Here is a 24,246-nt window from a genome sequence, read left to right as displayed (position 1 = left end):
ACACACACACACACACACACACACACACACACACACACACACACACAGGTTTAAGGTGAAAGTATTACCAGTGTTACTGTCGCGGCTGGTAAATATCATGACTATGGCTGTCCTTGACCAAAGAGATTCTTAGTCGACTAACACAAATCAAATAGATGTGGAGTTTTACCACAAAGAATCAAAACCAATGCACCACTTTAAATCTTGTGTTTACCAGAGATGTGCTCATAAACTCATGAAAGTAATAATAATAATAATAATGATAGCATGAAAAAGCATTAAAAGATGACTAAAAGAGGAAATGAATTGCAGTCCACTCAAGACCAAAACAACTAATCAACAAGTTATACTTTTCCTACAGACATTTGTCACCTTGGCCACTAGATACTTGAGATCGTGGCATTGTTTCACTGTTTTCTGACATTTTCTGGATTAAACAACGAATCGATTCATCGAAAAGATAATCGGTAGATTAGCCGATGATGGAAATACGACCGCATATAAAGTCGTATTAACACTATCGACGTTGGTGGCAGAGAGTGAACTGACCTAAAGTCAGCATTTCTGTAAATCAACATGGGATTGGGTATGTGAAGAAGGAGGAAGAGGCTGTCAATTTGATTTGGACTAACCCAATCAATAGCAACCAATAGCGTGTAATTTGTGTGTAAATGTGACAAGCGGGCGGTGACAGATAATCGTTCTGGTTTATGGTCCCCCCACACCCCCCACCCCACCACCTGGAAATCAGTCGCTCTCCCTTTAAGTGGGAGGTGAGCGGCAAGGCGCTGCGGACGGTGAGTGAGCGCTGGGAACCCTCAGCAGTAGACGGACAGAAAGTCACCGGGAGTGAGTGAGCGAGCGAGTCAGAGCAAGGCAGCGCTCCGTGTGTCTCTGTAACATCCGCGCGCTATTCCGCCGCTCCTACATCGGCACTTTTACCCCACGCCGTCATCTCAACCAGCGACCCCCGGCTCCCTCTGCCCCGGACGGACCGAGCAGCGGCCCCAGCGTACCGAGCCGCACCGTGCTCTGAATGCGGTGAGGAATTAAAGCGGGAGAGGAGGAAGACGGGAAGTTTTTTGTTTCTCTCTCTCTCTCTCAGAGCTCACCGGGACCGGTGAGTGAAGTCACATATCTCCATGTGTGTGAATGGAAACCTAAATAACCGCTTATTTTGCTTAAAAAAACAACTTCCAAACGTGTCGTAAATGTACAGGTGTGGATGTGCGGTGTTTGTTGTTGACTGTGGTCAAAACTCGACAGGACATGACGGGGGTCGTGAAGCTCAAACCTCCGCGAGTCTCCCAACTCCCCCCTCCCCCAGAAAAACTTCCAAGTTTGCTTTCCTCCTCGCTGATCCACTCTGTAAACTGCTCTTAGCTCTTTCACTCTGTCTTTGTGATATCCTAATATTTATTTCCTCTGAAGTGTGTAATCTGGCCGGGGTTTAGCTGGTGATGATGAAGATGAGGATGAGGATGATGATGTCAGCTCTGTTGGCAGATGCAAATGAGCAGATACCAGCAGGTTCCTCCAGAAGAGGTGCCTGGCCTCATCGCCTTCTTTTTTATTGTTTTATTGTTTTGTTTGCTACTTCAGCTGATTCGTTAAAGTTTGAGAGTGATGAGAAGTTGTCTTAACGGTCAAGGCTTAAATGTCCGTTTGTGTGAGGTGTCCGGTTTGGGGGGGGGGGGTCAGGAAAGCGTGTTGCGGGCCTGGGGTCCCCGCACCATCAAGGGTCCTTTTAAAAGCATTCAGAAGGTCTCCCTAAGGTCGTCCTCTGTGCAGACGGGCAGATGGACCTCTGGCAGAGTATGTCAAAGCTTGTGGTTGTGGGCATTAACAGGCACAGTTGGGGTGGGGGGGGGGGCAAAAAGCTCCCCCCGCGAGGGGGGGGCCCGAGCCTTTCTTTTTTCCTCAAATTTTCCTGTCCCCCCCCCGGCCCCCCCCCCCCCCCAACTGCTGCCACCGCTCCTTTTCTTTCCGTTTCTGTCTTCTCATTCAGAGGGACAGTAACGCCGCGTCTCTGCCGTCTCGCGACTCTTCCCATCATGCTCTCTGATATCGAGCGGCGTGAACGGGGACGTAGAGCGGACGCTAAAGGGGCCCCGCTGTCGGTACACACTGTGACACTCCACTCAGGGACAATCTCAAGGAGTGGTTCGGCAGCTCACCCTTCACCTCTGCCTCCCCCGGGTCCTCCCCCCTCTCTCTCTCTTTCTTTTGGAGCTTTGTCTTCTCAGGTGAACGGGTTCACGTAGGACGAAAGGTGACCCGGGCGCTCGCTCTCTAGCCCCCCTCTCTCAGTCTGTCGGTCAGGTTGTGAGTGCTATCACGTCTGTAGCTCTGGTAAACATCATGGATCAGTCAACCGTTCAACCAGAGACAAGTTGTGTTAAACTCCAGTGCTCATGCTCCTACTTAGTAACAAGTAAGTCACCGACAAACTCCCGCCCCCGTTCGTGGCCCTGTGTGATACCGGTTGCATCCAAGTCACAGGTGAAAATGCTAGAAGAAGAAGAAAAGTAGTGCGTCTGTTTCTTAATACAATCGTGCATGGTAGTCAGGAACAAGTTGATCTTCTCTGTCAGTATTTGTTGACAAAATAAACAGTCTTTTACATCTGTTTATGTTATTGTCAGGGTTGGGTGGTAATGAATCAGATATAACAAAAATGAAGTTACATTTTTCAGGGATGACTTGGTTACATTTTTGATAACGTCTTTAAAATTGTAAAATGATGATTTGTTGTCATGGTTAGCTCAACACAGTACAGATGTAGTTTGTGAGAGTCATGTGACTTGACCGACTGTCAACGATGGAAACAAAATGTTATTTAATTTGAAAGTGTTTTGAGATGATTTGAAGAGGGGAAAAAAAGAATATTTGTGGAAATACTGTCAATGTTTGAGTTTTAAGTAAAGTATTCTGATTACATTATTTTATAACACAAAGGATACCGTTATGAATTAGTGCCATGTAATCCGTATTCACATTTCAAAGTAATCCAACCAAACCCTGATTATTGTTTCATTCCAAAATGTCATTTTCTGGTAAAGAATAATGCTCTATTATTATGTTGCTGGAACTGGTACAAAGGGACATTTTTTTCACTCAGATGGTTTCTTTGAGCATTCTGGTGATACCTTCAGCACAGGTGTGTGTGTGGTTTAAAAAAGATCACTGGGTGTTTCTTATTTTTTTGGGGGGGTTGTGGGATGATTAGCGCTGTGACTCGACAGTGATGATGATCAGAGGCCAGACCGATAAATCCACTTCGACCATTTATCCTTCAACATCAGCCCCTTGCTGATACACTGGCATTGGTATATTTTCACTGTCCCGATCGGTCACAATTAAAAAAATAAATAAAAAAGTAAAGGATCCACATCAAGATTCATGTGTTTATGCAAACCAAAAAAAATAATGGACCGCATTATTACATTACATTACAACACATTTATCACACTTGCGTTTTTGAATTAGTTACTTTGCGTTCCTAATGATTATGTCATGTGTGTGTTGAAGTAAGAACGTGTGTGTGTGTGTGTGTGTGTGTGCGCACCATTTCCTATACATCAGACGTCTCCATAAGGGCAGCAGAGCAGACAAAGGTTCACCCCCCCCTCCCCTCTCTCTCCTCCTGACCTCCTATATCCTCTCGACATTGTTCTCTGATTCCTATTGAACCAGGAGTCCACAGAGAAACACCACAATGGAGAATAATGGTGTGTGTGTGTGTGTGTGTGTGTACTCCTCAGCCTCTGCTTTCTAGCGCAGTGTGAGGCCCAAGCCAATCACACACAACAATGCGGGGTTCGGGGAAGCCGTATGATCTCTTTAAATAAAGCCCTCTGGCTCGCCATTGTGTCCTCGGGGAGAGAATCGTCAGAACTGTGAGCGGTCAACACGGCTGGTCACGTGACGTCCCTGACGGGAACCTTTCAGCGCTCATCTCATGCCTTTGACTCCTTCCACGGCTTATTCGATAGGCTGCTAAAAAAGTAGAGGCGTGCTTGTCATCTTTCAACGGAGTCCTGTTGCTTTGCATACGATACACATCGTGTTATTGATGACTGCAAAAGTACGGAATTATGCAACTTTTCTCCTCAACTGACATTAGCTCCGCCTCCATCAGAAATACCTGACCATTGAATCTATGTCATTTAGTTATTAACAACCGTAGCGTAGATCTGCCATATTGTAGAAAATGTACTGTATAAATGATTTCCATGGACTTGCCCACCACTGGTATGTGTATATATACTGTGTGTGTGTATATGTGTGTGTGTGTGTGTGTATATATATATATATATATATATATACACACAGCGGTTACAGACGATTGTCATACATGTTACAAAACAGCACCAATCAGTTTCCAAATGGAAAATGAAACAGTTCATAACTATAGCTTTTCTTTTCTTCTACGGACTAGATTCGATCGAAAAGAATCTTTCTTGAAAGTGTTTCTGCAGATTGTTTTTAGGAGTTTTGTAGCTCAACTTATTGTGTGAACGCGTGCAGAAAAATGAAATGAAAAGTTAGCTTAAAGTATGACCCCACAGTTTGCACGGATGTTTTTTTGTGTCTCATGTTTTAAATGCATTCCTACCTTCTCAACTCGAATACCTGCGATTTGACTTATTATTTATTTTTTCAGCCTTTTTTTCTTTAAATACATAAAAAGAGAAGTACGTTTGCTGAAATGGCCCCCCAAAAAAATCCTTTTTCTTTTAATTCACAAATCCAGGAAACAGCTGTCAGATGTCAATAATGAATTGATTAATGTATAAACTCACATTTCTATTCAGTCAAAAGTGTTTTTTTTTCTTTCTCTCTGTGTGACTTTAAAAGCGGATAAAATGAGATCATCCCGGTTAATTCTTCACTGCATCCTCGATAAGAGCGCGTTATCACGTCCTCTTTTGCATTATGTAACGGCCCGCTCTCCTCTCCTCTCCTCTCCTCTTCTCGATGGCCTGCGTCAGCATCACAAAAGCAAAATCCATGAGTAAGTGCTCAGGGTTCTTCTGAGGCCACAACAGCCCTATGTTAGAGCTCCTCTGTGACCCTTTGAAGAGTGAAGACACGCCTCGTTAATTTCAAATCTTCGGGTGGCCAACGGGAGCCAGAAAGAGCCCGGCTGTAAGCGGAGATGGTAGATGTGCGTGAGGAGAAGCTCTTTAATTCATCTCTTTGTGAAGCACAAAGGTGGAAATGTTCCCCTGAACATCTCCACCTGTTGCCTTCATAGAGGAAGAAAACTGTAGGAACTTCATAGGAAACACACACACACATGGGCATACACACACCGGGGCTCACACAGGGTGTGTGATAAAGTCCTATCCTAGTGATGGGGCCCACACAGACACACACACACACACACACACACACACAACCCTGCAAGCATCTAGCTTCATGGTAAAGTTGAGTTTTCTACTGAGGGCCAGCCAGGTTAGATGTCTTCCTTATTGTGTTTGTTTCTGATGCAGCTGTAGTGTTGAGGCGTCTGGTAATGTGTGTGTGTGTGTGTGTGTGTGTGTGTGTGTGACAGCAGTAATGCCGGTCTCTATTCTATAAAGCTGCAGATTAAACAGGGATTTAAAGCGTTGTTTGGGAGATGTCACTCTCGGCGCGTATACGTTCTGCCAGCTGTGCTTCAGATGTGCACTCACTCGCCGCCGTAAGCTCATGATAATGCGCTAATAAGGCCGCTAATTACCAACAGCTGTAAGTCCGTTTTTTTAGGACGAGCGGAAGCGTTATTTTGAACGCTGCCCAGCAATTTTCCCGTGCCCACTTTTGAACACTTTCTAATCCCTCGAGGAGGAAAAGAAGAAAAGAAAAACTTTTCCTGAGCTTCTCCTTTAGCGTGCGCACGCCCTGCAAACTGCAAGCTCCCACAGGACTAAGGTGTGTTCCATTAAATACAGAGTGGAGCGGGAAGCTTTTGTTGGGAAGTATGTGTGTTTTCTTCTTTCATTTCATTCTGACGTTCGTCCATAACTACGGGTTTCCCTTTTGTCTCTGCGTTCCCACAACGCTTGTCACGTTAACGGCCCACGGCCCGTTTTTTGGCGCGCAAGACGTGAACGAACCGGTTCACTTGTGACAGATCTGCCTCTTAGTTTGAAGAGCCTTTAGAAAGAGAGAGAGAGGGAGCCGGATGGAGGGATAAATAGTTTGACATTTTACACGACCGCAGTGACCCGACCAGGCCTGAGGGCTCTGCTCCCCGCGTCAACATATTTCAGCTTCCTTTTCCAAATGTTTCAGCGTTGCCCAACAGATTTGCATCGCCATCAGAGACGAGCACACCGATACAGATGTTTCGTTGTCCGCCGGTGACTGACTCCCAGCCCATTTGTTTATTTCAGAGTCGATCGCGAGAATTCACAAGTGCGCTGTTGACAAAAAAACAAAAAACACATATACTGCTTTCCTGGTTCATTTACATGACGTTCCCCTGGGCTCAAACAAAGGCGCTCTGTTCATACATGAAACCTTTTTTTTTCTTTTTTTAACAAAAGACTCCCACTCTACACCTGTTTGTTACGTCTGCACGTGTGTGTGTGTGTGTGTGTGTGTGTGTGTGTGTGTGTGTGTGTGGTCATTTGCAAATGACCAGAGTCCAGCGGCATGATTTGCATTTTCATTCAAAATCTGTGAAATCTAAAGCGACAGCAGGCCGTTATTTGCCCGACTTTGTATAAGTTAGTTGGCTTGTTTGACTCTTGACATTTTGCGGTGCATGTGCAACATACAAAATGGGTCCACTCCAACACTTCTGAGAACTATAGTCATATATGTATATATACTGTGTATATATATATATACTGTATGTATGTATATATATATATATATATATATATACTGTATGTATATATATATATATACTGTATATACATATATATATAGGACTCTGGCTTTCTCATTCGTTTAGGCATTTTTTTTGTTCCCTAATAGATGAAATAAAAAAGGTGTGTAGCTGCAGTGACACGCGTCTTTGTTTTCAGTAAAAAGTAAAAAAATGTTTTAGAGGATATAACGGCAGCTTTTCTGCATTTTTTAAAAAATATGTAGTTTTTATCTGCCTGCACGATAACTTCTTGTAAACGGAGACAGTGGGATATCTCCATTCCCATCGTGCACCCTTCACCATTCTCAACATCTGAATTGAAATAACGCCGGATCAAACCAGGGCAAATAAACAGAAGATGCACGGTGCAGACGGTGCAGACAGTGCAGACTGTGCAGACGGTGCACAGTTTGTCGGTCACGAAGAAGAAGAAAAAACAAAGATACTCAGATTGATGGTAGCGATGTCAGCGGTGAGGCCATAGATACACAGCTACAAACCCTAAACTTGGGTTGTTACTCTCCCTCTGTTTGCTGCTCTTATTTCCTCCGCACTCAGATAAAGCCCCCCCACCCCCACCATGTTCTCATGCTCCTTCATGTCTTTCGTGAGTTTTTATCTTTAGCTGAAGCGTAGCACAATTGAAGATAAATTGAAGTACGTGGCATTTAACTACTTTATCAGCTTGTCGCCTCTAAAAACAAACACCACAGCATGGTGAACTTTTTCCACACGTGATAAAAGCAATATTTACTTCTCAGTATTGTTTAACAAGTAAAGGCATCCATTTTCTTCATCATGAATATTCTTAAAGCTGCTTTTTCATTTTGCGTTGACATTGAAGGTCATTGTGGATAGAAGCGGTCGTGTTTCCGAGCACCAGAGTCCCTCATGGGTGTGACGGTCTGCCCCTCTCAGTGCTGGTCCTGGCTCTCCTGTGCCTCACTTCCCTAGAGGGCCCAGCATTACGGCATGCCCCCCCCCCCCCAGCTCTGTGATTTCGCGTGGCATCGGTATCGGATGGCACCGTTGACAAGCATTAAGAATAACTTCTCGCTGATGGTCTCGCTTACTTATGTGGCTCATACGGAGGCTTCAGTATTACATTGAGACTGTTAACTCCAGTGACGTCTGTTGTGTACGATCTCCACAGTGAGGGTTACAACGTTTGCTTTTAAATAAGCAGAGCGAGTCACGTCCATCTCCACCTTCTTCTGCAGCTCCTAACCTGAAGCCCATTGGTTCCTAATGAAGGTGTGAACCTATAAATACAAGTCACAAATGTATAGAATCACTTAAAAATAATATAGTGCAAAAAAAAATAGTGCATTTGTTGGGGACTATTTTCAGTGGCGGAGTAATCCACATGTGGTGCTCTGGCGAGGATTCAAGACATAAATATTGGTTTTGGTGTAAAAAAAAAAAAATAAAAAATCTAAAAACTGACCAGCCTTATCTTTTAGGAATATAGCTGGTGGACAAACAGACATTACGTTGTGAACACAACATTGCCGTGTCATCACTTGTAAGCAAACGGTTGTTTATTTGCACATCTGGCAGCCACGGCACCATCATTCACTTGGGGTCGTGTTTGTATCCGCCAGATGAATGTCAGTCCGATATTGACTTTAGCTCTGTCTTTGGTCTCCACCGACTCCTGAGGGAAGTGTCCCTTTAGCTGCTAAAATCCTTCACTGTGTCCACAAGCCGGTGGCTCACTGCGTCTGTCTGCTGACACTGTGAGAGTGGAGCATGTACCTTCACGGACATCTCTGCTTCTGCAATTGACATTCTTGCAAAAAAAAGGATTCAATGGATTTTGCATTTCGATTTTTTCCTCCGTTTGTTCTCCCTGTTGTTTTTTGAGACACTATCGAGACTTATCTGCTGTGTAGTCTGGTCCGTAGGCCTGACCCGCATGTGTGTGTGTGTGTGTGTGTGTGTGTGTGTGTGTGTGTGTGTGCGCGCGCGCCAAAGCTAGGCAGCGCGTCATTACCGCGGCCAGCCAGCGACTTCAGGCATGATGTCCAGCTTATTGGAGCTGGTTAAGACCTATGGCACTAAGTTGTTTGTGGCATAAGTGCGGCTTTACTTGTGAAACACACACACACATACGCGCACGCAAACACACACGCGCATGCAGCACAGACCCCCTGCGGTTCCCTCAATGCCGAGGCAAACGGGCTCTCGGCAGAATCACCTGTTGTGCTCCTTGCTGCTCAAAGGCGTTTCCATAGTAACACCTCCGAGCTCTGGCCCCTTGGTCTTTAAGACCCTCGGCAAACATAGACCCCCGCTACCGCCGTTACAAACTCCATAAAACACACACACACACGCCCACACACACACAAACACGTACGTCGAGCACACGTGGGTGCTCTCAAGAAGCAGCGGTGAATGGAGTGAGGATATAAAGTGTGCCGGGTTGAAGGAGAGAGTGCATTGTGGGAGTCGGGGGCCTGTCTTTTGTCTGAGCTAGCCTGAAGGAGTGGAGGGGGGGGGGGGGCTTTGTGAGGGAAGAGAAAAAAGTGGCCTTCATACACATCCTTTCTTTCCCTTTCTCTTGTTCTATCTCTTTATTGGGAGTGTGTTTTGTCTTCTCCCCTCCTCCTCCTCTCTGATAAATGCCACAGTAGCCTTTCGCTAGCCGCCACAATAGGCGACCTGTTTTGGAGAGTGAGAGGGGCAGAGGGAGAGAAAGAGAGAGAGAGGGATGAGAGGGAGGGAGGCATGAAAAGGAAAAATAAGGCTGCTTTTTAACCTGTGCTTCTGAAAAGCAGAAGGATAAAGGGGCCGTGACTAAAGCCAGAGTCCTGTTCTCCTCTCTTTACTCCCTCCTCGGTGTCTTTGTGAAGGCCACAGTTGTGTCATTGGCCTATTTATACATCTTATTTAGAAAGCTTTAGAGCGAGAGAGAGGAGAGAGAGAGCGAGAGAGGAGAGAGAGGGAGAGAGAAAGAGAGAGAGAGAGGCTTGTGAAGCTCATAGGAGCAGACGTGTTTATCATGAAGACATACAGGCACATAAAGTTAGAACTTTATTTCTTTATTCCGATGAACTGAATGGATTGAAAACATCAACTATCAGTGACCTATTGTGCGTCGTCTTGTTGTTGTAGAATAGTTTCACAGACGACCACATCAGTGGAAGATGTATTCAGATCCTTTAATTCAGTATTGCCATACTATAAAACAATCCATTACAAGTACTCATGATGCACAATGTTGATCGGTGGAGCCAATTTGACTTTACATTTGTATGCTACTGAGTAGTTTAATTTATAACGATGGATTGTAATTTACAAGATGAGCATTTGTTATGAATGAAGACTTCAAAATTTGCAAAGTAACTATAGAAACAAAATGTAGCGGAGTAGAAAATAGTGGCACTTTGTGAAGCACTTTGAATTACCTTGTTGTTGAAATGTGCTATACAAATAAACTTGCCTTGCCTTGCCTTGCAAACAAAGCAGTAAAAGCAGCAGTAGTTTTCAGATGGGTTCTTGTTTGGTGTGTGTTGGAGGGTTGTCATTCTTTGTCCTCCAGGGTCTCCACAAAGGTTCTGTGTTAACCTGCAGCAACCTCCTCACCTTAGTACCTCCTTCCTCTTGTTCCACGGCTTCTGTCCTCTGATGAGATGTTTTGCCACCAATCATGAGGAGAAATGGCCTTGTGACCGCGACAATACGCTTAACATCTAAAGAAAATACGTCACGCTACATTCACTATGCCATGCACGACTACACTAAGCCATACACTGCATCGTATGCTGGGTACGCTATGCTGAACGCTACGTTGAACACTACATCGTACTCTATGCAGTACACTACATCGTACACTACATCGTACTCTATGCAGTACACTACATTGTACTCTATGCAGTACAATACACTGTACACTACATCGTACACTATATCGTAATCTACGCAGTACACTACATCGTACACTACATCATACTCTATGCAGTACACTACATCGTACACTACATCGTACTCTACATCGTACTCTACGCAGTTCACTACATCGTACACTACACAGTACACTATATCGTACTCGACATCGTACACTACATCGTACTCTACGCAGAACACTACATCGTACACTATATCGTAATCTACACAGTACACCACATCGTACTCTACATCGTACACTACATCGTACTCTACGCAGTTCACTACATCGTACTATACGCAGAACACTACATCATACTCTACGCAGTACACTACATCGTACACTACATCGTACTCTGTGCAGTACACTACATCATACTCTACGCAGTACACTACATCGTACTCCATGCAGTACACTACATCGTACTCCATGCAGTACACTACATCGTACACTACATCGTACTCTACGCAGTACACTACATCGTACACTACGTTGAACACTATTTAGGATTTAGACAGCCTCTTTCCACCACGAACAAAATACTTGAAACACAGTTCATAGCAACAGCGGCAATGAGGACACCGTGCTGGGCCATGGTGGTCACCCTGGTTACGGGCACAAGTTCATGTCATAATGCTATTTCTTCATTACATATTTAGCCGTGAGCTTGTCTGATACAGTACATTAGTGGTATGCTTGATGCTGAAGGGTTGTTTTCCTCGTATTGTTGACACTGAAACACTAATGCCTCTGACCATCACACAGTGAGAGCTTGAAAGCATCACAGCAGCACAGCAGCTGTCTGGAGAGGCTGCAAACTTCCAACTGTGCGCTTACCTCCAGTCTCACACCTGTTGACCGGGAGGATTACTAAGCGTCGTCCACGGAATCTTTCAGATGTCTTTTGAAAGCCCCTGTGTGTGTTTCTTCTTCCTGTACAGTGACATTTCTGCGCTTGTATTGGACGAGCTTCATGTGCTCGTGGGCCTAACAACATCTCCTTTGACACTAGCACACTTTAGCACTACGAGGTGCACGGGTTACATGCTCACTAGTGCGGGCTAGGTTCATGTCAGAAAGGAAAAACCAAAGCTGACACTACATCAAGCTGTTTGCTCTCTGCATTCATCAGTTCTGTAGAAAGTAGACCACAGCGCACAAACAAGACGAGCAAACCAAAAACCACAACTTTGTTGCTCAGCAGAACACAGAGGAGAGTGCACTCATAATCAGTCGGGGGAAGGGCTGATCAGGATGCAAATGATAAGTGATGTTAATAATCAGTAATAATTTCATCATAAAAATCTTGTCAAATGTGAATATTTCCCTTTTCTTCAGAACCCAGTGTTCTTACTGAAGTTGAAGTTATTTGACAAAGGAGAGCTCAAAACAAAAGCGGATTAATTTGTGTATCAGTGAAAAAGGGCTGCAGCCTACAAATACTAATGTATGTAAAATCATCGGCTCTGATCTCCTGACAACAGACTGAAGTCTCTGTGCTTTTATTTAAGAAAATGAGCCGATCTACGTGGTCAGGGCAGAGTCACAGCCAAGCTGTTCATTGTAAGTCCTCCACAGGGTCGCCAAGTCAGTGGTTATCCTGCAGAATTGGGCCACTTTTGACGTGTTGTCCGAGTTATTTTTAGTGCTGGGCAACGATTGCAATTTTTTATCGTGATTAATCGCATTGTTATGCGCAAAATTCAATAATGAATTCAAAAGTATGGGTATTGCGCACTTTTATTTAAAAAGTACTGCTATATGAACAAAAGTGCAATAACATTTGGTTTGCAAACACTTTAAACAAATAAGGTGCTTTTTAACAGCAGTATTCTCTTTACACAGTAGCAGTTAAAATACAGTTAGGATTCTGATAATAGATATTCAGCCGGTGTTCACAACTTTATTTTCATGTGTGTAAGAGATGCAATTTGAAATATACACCTTGAAAACTGCAAACCTCATCATTTCATTTTTTTTTTTTTTGTTGAAATGATATGCTCATTATACATATTCCAAACAAAAACACTTTAAAAACTCTCAAAAAATAATTTAAATGAGTAATTTCTTTTTTGCTTTTTTTGGTATTTTGGTCAGACACATATGCAACGCTGATTACCGTAATATGTGTGGTATTTGTTATAAATGTAAGTTGGTACATAGAGGGTGATAAGAAGCTGTACCTGGAGGGACTTAGGACCCAGGGGAATGTAGGTGAAGGAAACTGGAAGAGACGCCACACAAACAGCTGTTCACCACTCGCTGCCTGCCAGTCGGCTGGCAGGTTCTTGTGTTAAAAATGTCCGCTTAATAATAAAAAAAAAACTGCGTTAACGTGATAATAACGCGTTAACTTGCCCAGCACTAGTTATTTTATATACGTTTTTTTAATAATATCTACAACAACAAAAAATCCTTAGTTTAAATTAAATAGTTTATTTATACCCATATCGTGGCAAACTGACACCAGATCAGCACACTAGACCCGCCGGTGGTCTCGAGTCCCGACCGAACGACAAATCCATACGAAGTAACAAAATAGTACGTCCATGTTGGCCGGGCAGGAAGGAGGAAGAGGGAGAAGGGAAAGCAAATATACAAAGCAACAAGTTAGTTTGACACGGTCACATGCTTTGTTTATGACGGTGTGCTGTATCTAATCACACAGGGCCGTTCTAGGACCTGGTTGCAGAGCTGTGAAGGGAAAACCTCTCGTCCAGACGACACATTGGTCGTGTCTCTTTGCAGGTATTACATCACATTTGTCGATGACAGCAATGCTGTTGGACTTTAAAAGCAGTGCTTATGATTTAGCAAGGCCACATTTTCTGGTATTTTCATCTGGTACTGGGCTGGTATTAATTGGCCACTGGGCTGGTATTGTCACACGGACCTGGCAATCCTTGGTCCTCATTAAAACGTCAGGATTCCATTGATGGCCCGTCACGACCCGCAAATACCACCTGATGATCAGCAGAGGGGAGCTAGCTCTTGAGCAACTTGCAACAAGCGTAGGGCACATTACGCTAGTGTCTGTATTTTGTAATTAAAATGTAGCTGGGCAGCCACTCCCCGCTAGCAGACGATCTGCTAACATTATGTTTACAGTGCTGGTGGGATTGTCATTTATACAGAGTGTGCCACTGAAGTAGTGTGTTATTACAAATGTTCCAAATATACAAAAAGTTCTTCTGGCTCTGGGTTACACTTAGTAATAACCATCATTAATACATGGTAAATTAATAGTTGATTCAACTTTTTATGTTACTGTTAACACAATTAAATGATAATCAAGAATGTTTACTAATTATTAATAATGTTGTAATTTGTTATTTTAAAAGTTTAGTGTTGCACACATTTTTATATTGTATTTTATTTTTGTAAACCTTTAAGAGATTGTGAAAGATTGTAAAACATTATTTATGTAGTTAATACTTTCTCAATGGTAAATAATCGGTTTGCAAGCCAACCAGTTGCAACTAATAGCCAACCATTTAATGTTAAATCATTAACCATTAAGTACGACAAACATCTGTTCCTTCGTATATTTAGTATTCATAGATGTTACAAACGATCTCTTAGAGGTTTACAAATCATTTGGAAATCATTAATTATAGCAATTAATTAATATAGCATATAAAATGTTGTAATTTGTGCAACAATAAACTTAAAATAACAGATTAAAGCATTACTAATAATCAGTAAATGTTATTAATTCTCATTTCATTGTTTGTTCACTGTAAAATAACATAACTAAAGTCTAACTAACCAATATTTTACCTCGTATTAATGCATCGACACAAGGCGGTTTGGGTGGATGATAGCGCGCGGCTCATTTTCAAACTTGGATTCACTGCAGCTGTCCTTTTCACCGACACAAATGATCTTTTCGTCAGGAGGAGAGAAACTCTGCGATCAGATCGCAAAAGCGCTCCGTGTCCACATCGATTAATTCGCAGCCGGCCAAATAATATGTGGTGACGGATCGGCGTCGCAGCTTTCTGTTTTAATTCATTCCTCATGGATTCACTTCTTTATGGTATTGATGTGATCTTTATGGGAGAAATAGCACTGTGTCTAAACTGTGTGTGTGTGCGCGCAGTGTGCAGGCCTCAGTGGGGCAGCCCCTGAACTCCAAGAGGAAAAGGCAGTAAAATGTAGTCTTTGTGATGTCTCTATCACTCATTCGCAGCGTTGGAGTTCCCAACACTGCTCTTTGTGCGATGTACTGACCAGCGACCGCAGAACAGCACCTTATCGGGTGCATGTAGGTCTCTGCACGCACACACACACACACACACACACACACACACACACACTCAGGTAGAAAACAAGCCCAAAAAAATGAGGAAACTTAAGTGTGTGTTCTTGATGAGCTTATTCTTTGGACTCGGCACTATATGGTTCAGTACCCTCGACATCAAAAGGCCAAGAGAACAGAGGAGGAGAGGGGAAGGAAGGAGAAGAGGGCCAGGCTTTTGTGTCTCCAGTCCTGAGAGCTCATTCTCTAATGAGGCAACGCAAGGAAGCTTTGTTCCACAACTGTGTGTGTGTGTGTGTTTGTGTGGGCGTCTTACCGGCCTTTCCAATAAAGAAATAATTCAAGTCCCCAAACGCACACACAAGTACACACTATTCTTTGAGACTACATCTGTCAGTGTGGTCCGAAGAGTATTCCACATTCTGTCTGAAGGTCTTGAAATTTCACCAAGAAGCTGAACTTTACTAGAAGCCAGTCGGGCAGTGGTAATTAAAAGCAAGGTAAAACTGAAAGCACATACAGTACGCAGTTGTTTGACGAAACGACCAAAGACCCTTTGCACAACAAGTCCATTTTTTTTTTTTTCAACCTACATTTAAAGTTAAATAGGACCTCGCCGTTGTGTCAATCAATGTTTACACAGCGACTCCGAAATCTTCATCGCGCAGTTACGTTTTCGCAACAGGTTGCAATTTGTTGCGCCTTTTTTCAAGCAGCAACCTCCGGTTCTGCTGAGTGAAGCCAATGCTGAAGTTTTTTAAAACTTGCATTCTCTCTAATGGCCATCAGGGGGCGACTCCTCTGGTTGTATACTAGTCTATGAGAAAATTACTCTACTTCTCTCTTGATTTATTACCTCACTAAACATTGTAAACATGAGTTTATGGTCTCAATCTCCAGTTTCAAGTCTTCTTCAATACAGCATGATGTTCATTTAGTAAATGATGTTCCATTTAGAGTCAAATAGACCATAAAGCAGAGTATTCTTTAGGGCGGGCTTACTGTGACAGGTCGCTGCTGCTACGAGAGCCATATACGGCGTCTCTACGTCACTCCTCTGCATTCCAAATATGGTAACTTCCGTTCATCGGTGACAAAAAAACAACATGGCGACGGCTGTAATCCGCTCAGAGCCACCATCCGTGCAAACGTCATCACTCAAAATGACGTCTCACACTCACGGAGCACTTTACGACAAAATAAGTAAAGAACACTGCTGAAGTTAAAGATCGAGGGATGATCGAGAAACAAAGGATGTGCAAATGATCAGACAGTAGTGATTATTATTAACGTTATTAACTTAGTTTTGTCTCGTATTATGAATTTAGCAACTGATGTTAATCATTTTATAGGATGACGGATTAATAAAAATTTGCGATTGCTAAGGTAGACAAAATGTCAGGCTTGCAGCCACTTTTGTTTTTTAACATGTTAGACACCTCATTACAGTATTTGTGGTCTACGACTGGGAGAAGTGACCACATCAGTGATTTTCATTTTGAATCATTCCTTTCAGTCAGTCGGCATATGGACAACAGCATTCGCACTTCTTCTATTTCTGGTGAAAGACACTTATTGCCCTGAGCACAACGGGTCAGAAGAAAAATGCTTTTCCCCATCTCATCTGTGTAGACTGGATCTGATTGAGCGCTCCCGATCACACTGGATCCATCATTTTAACTTACACCGCTTTTTTCTGCGACTCGTGTTCTCAACTGCACACAACTCACGACACAATAATAGAGTCGATGCTAACTAAAGGCCCAACGCAGACACTAGACAGGAGATGCACATACTATATATGTTTATATATATATACTATATTGAGTGTTCTCACGTATGCAGTTGGCACGTATGGTTCCCGTTTACAGCCCCCTCAATCTGCTGACATTAGCTGGTGATGACCGCTGAGTAATGCCGACCCTTGCTGCTATGCAGACGCGGATATTATAATCGGACATTAGCAGCTTTTACCCTTATAGCCCGTTATACTACCACTAATTAGAACCTTTTAAAATGTATTTTAAAAAAAATCTATACCAGGACATTATGTATTTGGCTGTGTGCGTGCGTGAGTGTGCATCTTTGTGTCTGTCCACAGCTAATCTGGCACACTGCTGAACCCATGAGCCTAATATCTTTTTGTTCTCATCTATGGATGTATGCTCAAGGACGTCTCGTGGTTGCAGTGATTCACACTTTTTTGCAAAAAACATTTTGTTGACAACATATTTATTGACTGTTTCATGCCGCCATTGACCGCTGCCTCCTCGCTCCTCTTAACCGGCCAATAGGGGCTGCAAAGTGATCAACAGCTGCTTCAGCTTTAACTGTCGTTCCCGCTACGGATTACATGAACGACGTGAGCGTGGAGTATTTCTTTTATCCTGGGATCTCCATCCTCTCGGATATTTTCTGCCATGCCTTCGAGTCTAAGTCCTGGTAGGATTGCAAAGTACAGCTGAATATAACTTCTGTCTCCGTCTTGTGGTGCATTTGGGGTCAAAGTTGAAATCAGAGCATTCTGCCTCGCTTAGGTTTGCGTAGCCACTCTCTATTGGCTAATATCACGCGTTTACGTGTGCTAGCCCTGTAATGCCGTGTACAACTGCAAAGCAACCACCTACAAGTCACCTTCAATGGAAGCCGGTGACATGAAGCTACAAACTGACGCCCGACACTTGACGGTTGTGACACGCTACTGCTCTCAGCGCTCCAATGACTCGGTGAAGCGTCGACCAATTAAATGTTTTGTTATCACCTTTTCCGGTCGCCTTCTCTCTCCTTAAAGTTCTCGTTCTGTTCTGTCTAAGAAATGGAAGAAAAATGTATTCTTGCTGTTTGCCAGTTCCCAGTGCACTTTAACGGCATAACTACATCAGCGAGCGCAACACTTCAATGGCGACAATGTAGCGGGACACGTTTGGCAGCCTTGTGTGAACACAGCATATTTGCATAAAGCTCAAGTAACCTGCTGCGGTTCTTTCTCCATCACCGGCTACACACGCATCAACGCACATGTATAGTATCGAAAAATACGGCGCACTGCAGATAGAGCTCCAAAAGTGTAGTCGGGCTTCACAAAGAACAGTAGTAACACAGCAGAATGTAATCACTGGACCAGAATGAGTTCATACAAGAGATGAAGTAGTCACATGACGGAGCATTTCCTGCAGCTTAACATGAGAATGGAGCTTCCCCCCCCCCATAGTGATATCGTCACAGTAGCAGCTAGTGCAACTGGGCCCAACTCAAGTTTAAAAAAAAACAGCCAACATGTGCGTGGCAAGAAAGTTAGTATTTTTCTTCTTTTTTCTCACGAATTACAGTTTATGGCGGCCTAACTAAGCTTCCAGCTGGTTTTGGTTTATTTTCGGGACCCAAAAAGAGATTTAATACATAGCAGAAAAAGCATTTTAAAAAGACTTTTTAGTGCATTAGTGATTTAATAATCAGGGTATTGTGCCTACAACTCGGTTTAAAACAGGCTCCTCTCTTCTTAGTTATAAAATGATATCAAACAGCGGTCACAATGGATGTCTGATTCTATCGCACTCCGTTGTCTACATGTTGCTTTTATTTCCTGGCCCTTAACACTCCACGGCTTTGTCACGATTCGTGACCTCGCTCGGGCCAGTTTCAGTCACATGTCCAGGAAATCATAACAAGGGATAAAGCCGACTTTGTTCGAAAGCGTCCGCCGGGGGCCCGATGAATGCCCTTATCACACCGCCATCGCACCTGTTAGTGGGCTGGTGTCCGATCGGTATCGCACGCGTCGGGGCTGCTGCGGCGGTTTACCTGAAACAGCATGCTAATTATGCAAATACACGGTGGGATTTGAAGAGGCTCTTTGTACTTCACCCTCCTTGAGGGGGAGGGCGGGTTAGCCGGGTCAGAGGTAACCGGGGGAGTAGTAAAAAGACAGGCGTTACCGGTGAGGGAGAGCCAGTCGCCATGACTCGTGTCAGCAGGTCTGTTCCAGCGACGGAGCGCCGCTGGAAGTCCTCGCATCCGCTCCTCCCCACCAGGTCAGTACAGACAACTGCAGGCTACATGGACAATCCGCTCTCTTAAATCTAGTTTTTAGACATTAGAACACTTTGTTACAAATACATTTTACTTTCTTTTTTTTTTTTTTCGAATCTGTTTTCAAATTTTTCCGAGTTTTATGAAAACTTATAAACATCCCTCACTGATCGTCAGCCAAAGGAGACGATGCAGGTTAAGAGTCACAGAGCAGATAAAAAAAGGAAAGGAAAAAGAAGATTTGCCGTGTGATGTGGTGTGTTTCAGAGATGTTTCAGTTTTCTGGAAGCTCTCTAAACGTGATCAGCCCGAGCCGGGCCTCCGCGGGTTTAGACAGGAGCCCTCGCTGGCACGGCAAGCCGGCTCGGCTTTATCGCCTCTAAGCAAATGCTGCTAAACATTTCCCCAAACATTTGTTTGTACATCAGCTCGCGCTTGTCTCGACACGACTGCACAGCGTGGTTGGAAAGCAAACCGCTGCATTGCCCTGTCACGAAAAGACGCCAACAGCTTGAGAAACACACGCAGCGCAAAAAACGTTTCTCACGCAAAGTGCGACGGCCCTGGCTGTAGAAATGTGCTAAGATCAGTGTGTGAGATATTTCACTTTGTGTGTGTGTGTGCGTGTGTGTGTGTCGTTTGATCGACCGCCAGCCATGTTGTGGTTTTCTGCCTTTTGATATGTTCCTGCAGGAAACCTTCTGCCATTCCAGCTGTCAGTCTCAGGGTTGACAATGGGAATGTCTTTATTTGTTTATCACAGAGTAAAACCTCTTTAGATGTCTGACACTTTATCCTGCTGCTCTCAAATGGCTCCTGGCTCTCTCTCTCTCTCTCTCTCTCTCTCTCTCTCTCTCTCTCACTCTCACTCTCACTCTCACTCTCTCTCACTCTCTCCTATTGTGCTCTCTCTGCTATTCTGCCTTGGGCACTAGTTGCGGAGTGGCATGGACGACTAAACCCAACAAGCTGCTTGTGTTGGGGGGGAGGGGGGGGTGGCAAAGAAAACACTGAGAGAAAGAAGAAGGAAACAAAAGAAGAAAAAGAAAAGAAAGGGAGAAGAACAAAAGGGATTTGCGTTGCCAATCCCCCGGAGGGGGGAATGTTAGCTTTATTTATTTCTGACGTGTTACAACTTGTTGGGTAACTGACGGTTTTGTGCGAAGTGATTCTTGTGTCGTGGGAAGTGTACGGTTACACAGTCGTGCTCCCCCTCTGCGGCCACGTGTTGTAGTTCAGCGTCTGGTTTTGCGCCAAAATTCCGTGACAGTTATAAGGAGACAAACAAGTTGCATGTTTGTCTCCATTGCAGTTTCACTTGGTCGAACAGACAGGTGTAAATAGAGATGAGGCGGTGAGATTGCACTGTGGCCCCTGGGGGTCGGGGGCCGTAGAGAGAACAGGTCCTCCAACAATGTGTTAACCGTTCCTCTGCAATTGAGTCAGATTGGAACCTTAGAAATATTCCTGTGTTCACAAAAGAACTTAGTTAAACCTAAACTGGTGTCATTAGCTGTATAACTACTCGAAAAGTGAAACCCATCTCCATCAGGGTTTTCTTTTCTTTCTTTATGTAAAGTCAATAGCCAACTAAATGAGATGCTTATTCCACTTAAACTTAACTTGAATAGTTTCCTCTTTTCTTTGGTATTTTCATCATGGAATGGTGATTCATGGGTAATATGTATGTTGGTGTCGTCCAATATCTATTCGATAATGTGAAGAAACGTGGTATGGGAACGTGATTTTTAGGAGACAAAGTTGAACACAAAGAATAATTCTTGAAACAAATTGTTCAGTTCAGGTTTAAAGTTGCAGTAAATACTATTTTTGGACACTTAAGGGCAACGGAAGAAGCCTTAAACACTATTATCAAACAAACGTCTAGTTGTACACATCTAACAGGCAGACACCGAGGTGTTTTTCAATTACCACAAAGTGAACGTAGGACTGTGGTCCTTTTAGCTGCTTCGGTCTACAGTACGTCTCGCGAGCTCTCTTCACTAGCTAGTCGCTGACTTTGACAGTAGAAGTGAGGTTGATAAGAGCAGAGTTTGTGGCCCTGAGAACCAAAACAACAGGCTAAAGGAGGCTAAAGATGCTCCTGGACCTTAGGAAGAACTGGATGGTCGAGCGATGATTCTCTGTGGGTTCGTCACATTACACATGTTCATGTCATTCTGATATAAAAAGTGCTGTTCAGCAACTAACTTGACTGTTGGCCAAAATAAGCCAGCGATCCAGTGAAAATAATTGTCACTATAGCGTTAATTCACCTTGCAATTGTTGTTTTTATACTTTTCTTATTATAGTTATATAAACCTCTTTTTTGTCTCCATTTAACTGAATTTCCCGGTTTTTATTTTGACTTTATCCTATTCGTTTCCAGTGCACTTTCACTTGTTGCTTTGGAATTTCTTAGTAACAGGCTCAATGACTGGCACAAAGCTGCAGACCACACCCCTTTCTGTAAAACAAACCACACTTGATCCTCAAACAAACTTATTTGCATTGGAAGCTAAAAAATTAATAATCATCTCACACGCTCGGGTGGTTTATTTCCAGTTTGAACTCCCCAACCCAGTATCTGCTCAGTCGGAAAATATTTTTAACATGACAGAAAATGACAACAGAAGTCTAATCTTTTTATCTTTTGGTCCCTTTTTTGTTCCACTCTCTTGAGCTCAACAGCTGCTCTGAGGTCTGTTTTATTGTGATCTCTCAGCGGCGTGTGGTGAGCGCCCGTAAAAGCTGAACGACACCGTAGGTGGTCGAAAAAAAAAACAGGCCACAGTCAGATAACCTCGAGAGGAAGGCGATGCCATGCAAATCATCCAACACACGCACGCACACACACACACACCGACTACATACTGTACATGCATACGTACACAAGGTTAGGTTCCATCCACTATCGTCTACTTAAACACACACTTACTTGGGTGCAGTCGGCTGCACCCAAGTAAGTGTGTGTTTAAGTAGACGATACTTTGACTGGAGCTCCCCATTGTTCGAGCAAAAGACGCTAAAAGCATTGTTTGAGGAAAAAACAACAACAACAATGTGCTTGTAAAACACTCACACACCTTGAAGCATTCCTGGCTGTCAGCGGCTCTGTGGATCGCTGAGATTCAGCGCATACCTCAGCGTTGGGTGACACACAGAGCCCGTGCGGAGGCGTGTGAAAGCCACCTGTGGCAGCTCTACAGACCAGTCCTCTGTGGAACGTGGAGGGTGGGGGGGGGGACCAGGAATAACTCGCCGTGGGACAAAACTCGGTGTGCTGCTTGCCAGCAGCCCCCCCTCACACAATCAGCCCCTCGCTGATACCGACGGTGGCTGCTGCTGTGTTGGCTAAACAGCTGCCCACCTCTCCATCCTCATTCCTCCCCAACGCTCCACACACAAACAGAAGCAGACACACACACACACCTGAACAATAGCAATCAGACAGGTTGGGCTGATACAGATCTTTGTGTGCGCCGATTGCTGTTGTTTTTATTCCAATTGTCACCGCAGATGTCAAGTATCAATGTTATCTAGATCATTGAACATTCACATCATTGGGCAGATTTATTTTTTTGGAAAATTTAAATTTTTGGACCTGAAAACAAGATTTAGGCCCAGACACGTACAAACAAACACACACACACACACAGTGTGATATCGTGTTCGAAGTCCCCCCCACACACTTGCAGCTGTATTTAATGTGCTACCAGGCTTGTTACCTACAGCAGCGTGAGATGGTTTTATTATGACTCAGAGTTTGAATTCACACACACGCCGGTGTACAAACACACACACACACACAATTCGTGCAGGTTCAGAGCTCTGGCAGACAGGTGGTGTGTGAGGTTTGTGTTGCAATGCAGTAACAACAGTGTTTGGCAGAATGCTAGCATTCTAACACCCCCCCCCCCCCCCCCTTTTCTTCTTCTTGCCAAACTCCACGAACCCGTTGAATGAATGTGTCTCTCCTTGTAGGTGCACACCTGGTTTCTTCGCCCAGATGGCACCGGCCTGGAAGTAACAAGCAGTGAGTGTAAAAGCTGATTTAACAAATGAAGTGGATCCGCATCACCCTGATGGTTGGTTACGATATATAGATATTTCTTTACTAGGTGATAATTTAGTATCATCGTCTACAGAGATTTTAGTGGTGATACGACAATACCGTGTTAACGTTTCACAAATATCTGTTGTCTTCCTTATTTATTCCAAGTGAAATATAATCAAAAAGTAAGCGAGTTATTGTTGTTTTACATGCTCATAATACTCACTCTAATATTGTGGTATTGAGTTCAGCCACATGGCCCAGCTCTGCTAGTTGGTTAAAATAATTGAAGTAACAGTAGTATTAGTAGAACATGTTTTATAATCAGCAACAGGTGCAGTAACTAGGAGTGGATATACATAGAATTGGTATGTGTAATTTATAATCTTCTAAAAAGTCAATAGAGAAACTGTTTATAGATAAAATAATCTGATGGGGTTGTGCTGCTCATTGATTTCCAACATTTGCCACAAAGGTTTCATTTACTGTAACAATATTGAAGAGGTACCACTATATCACAATAAATACCGCATCAGCACCTCGTGGCAACCTGGTAGAAACAGTGGTAGTTGTTAGACAAGTCTGTTGAAGTTGCAGTAGTAGTCCTGATGGTTGGAGCTGTAGCTGTAGTTGCAGCAGTAACAGAGCTCAGTGGGAGCAACAGTACTAGTAATGGACGGTTCATTAGCAGTAGAAGTATCAGTTGCAGCACCAGTAATGCTAATTTTGTAATATAATGATTCTACGTCATTGTTAGAATATATATATATATATATATGTATATATCATTGGTTTTCCAATAGAGGGTAACTTTTCCGTAGCAGTTAAAGGTGACATGTGGCGTTTTTGACCGCTAGCGGCGCTGTAGAACAATGTTAGCTCCATGTTTCCTTTGGTGTGTGCGCTCCTAATTCCTGCGCACGGTTTCATGCTAGCTCCGTTATTTAGCCCAGCAGGACTGTGCTGCCCACCGGCTGCTAACAGCTAACATTAACTAGCTCTCCTCCTGCCGTTTATTTATTGTTCAATTCACTCTGCGCCTAGTTTAAGAGCAAAAAACCATTGCCGCGGGTGTCTCCTGGACCACATTTCGTCATGACGACACGCGCGCATACTCGCAAGTTGCCTAGCTAGCTAGCAAAACACGG

At 43.7% G+C, this 24,246-nt stretch overlaps 1 protein-coding gene across 10 annotated transcripts in view; it reads left to right on the top strand.

Annotated features, from left to right (window-relative positions):
• Positions 1-814: 814 nt before the first annotated feature.
• sox13 (SRY-box transcription factor 13) overlaps positions 815-24,246 on the top strand; it is a 45,423-nt gene continuing 21,991 nt past the window's right edge. For 4 of the 10 annotated variants that reach the window (XM_031875908.1, XM_031875906.1, XM_031875907.1 and 1 more), the window contains exon 1: positions 22,053-23,080. In XM_031875908.1, coding sequence (XP_031731768.1) covers positions 23,007-23,080 — 74 coding nt within the window. In that variant the 5' untranslated portion in view covers positions 22,053-23,006. Of the gene's footprint in view, positions 1,121-13,140; positions 13,503-22,052; positions 23,133-24,246 lie in introns of those variants that run through there. The other 6 variants (XM_031875913.1, XM_031875910.1, XM_031875909.1 and 3 more) reach the window with 6 other exon arrangements.

The sequence above is a fragment of the Anarrhichthys ocellatus genome, unplaced genomic scaffold (genome assembly GCF_004355925.1).
Source record: "Anarrhichthys ocellatus isolate YVR2014 unplaced genomic scaffold, GSC_Weel_1.0 scaffold100, whole genome shotgun sequence".
In the NCBI taxonomy this organism is placed as follows: domain Eukaryota; kingdom Metazoa; phylum Chordata; class Actinopteri; order Perciformes; family Anarhichadidae; genus Anarrhichthys; species Anarrhichthys ocellatus.
The sequence above is the reverse complement of the archived record's forward strand: the minus strand, read 5'-3'. Positions and strand labels throughout refer to the sequence as shown.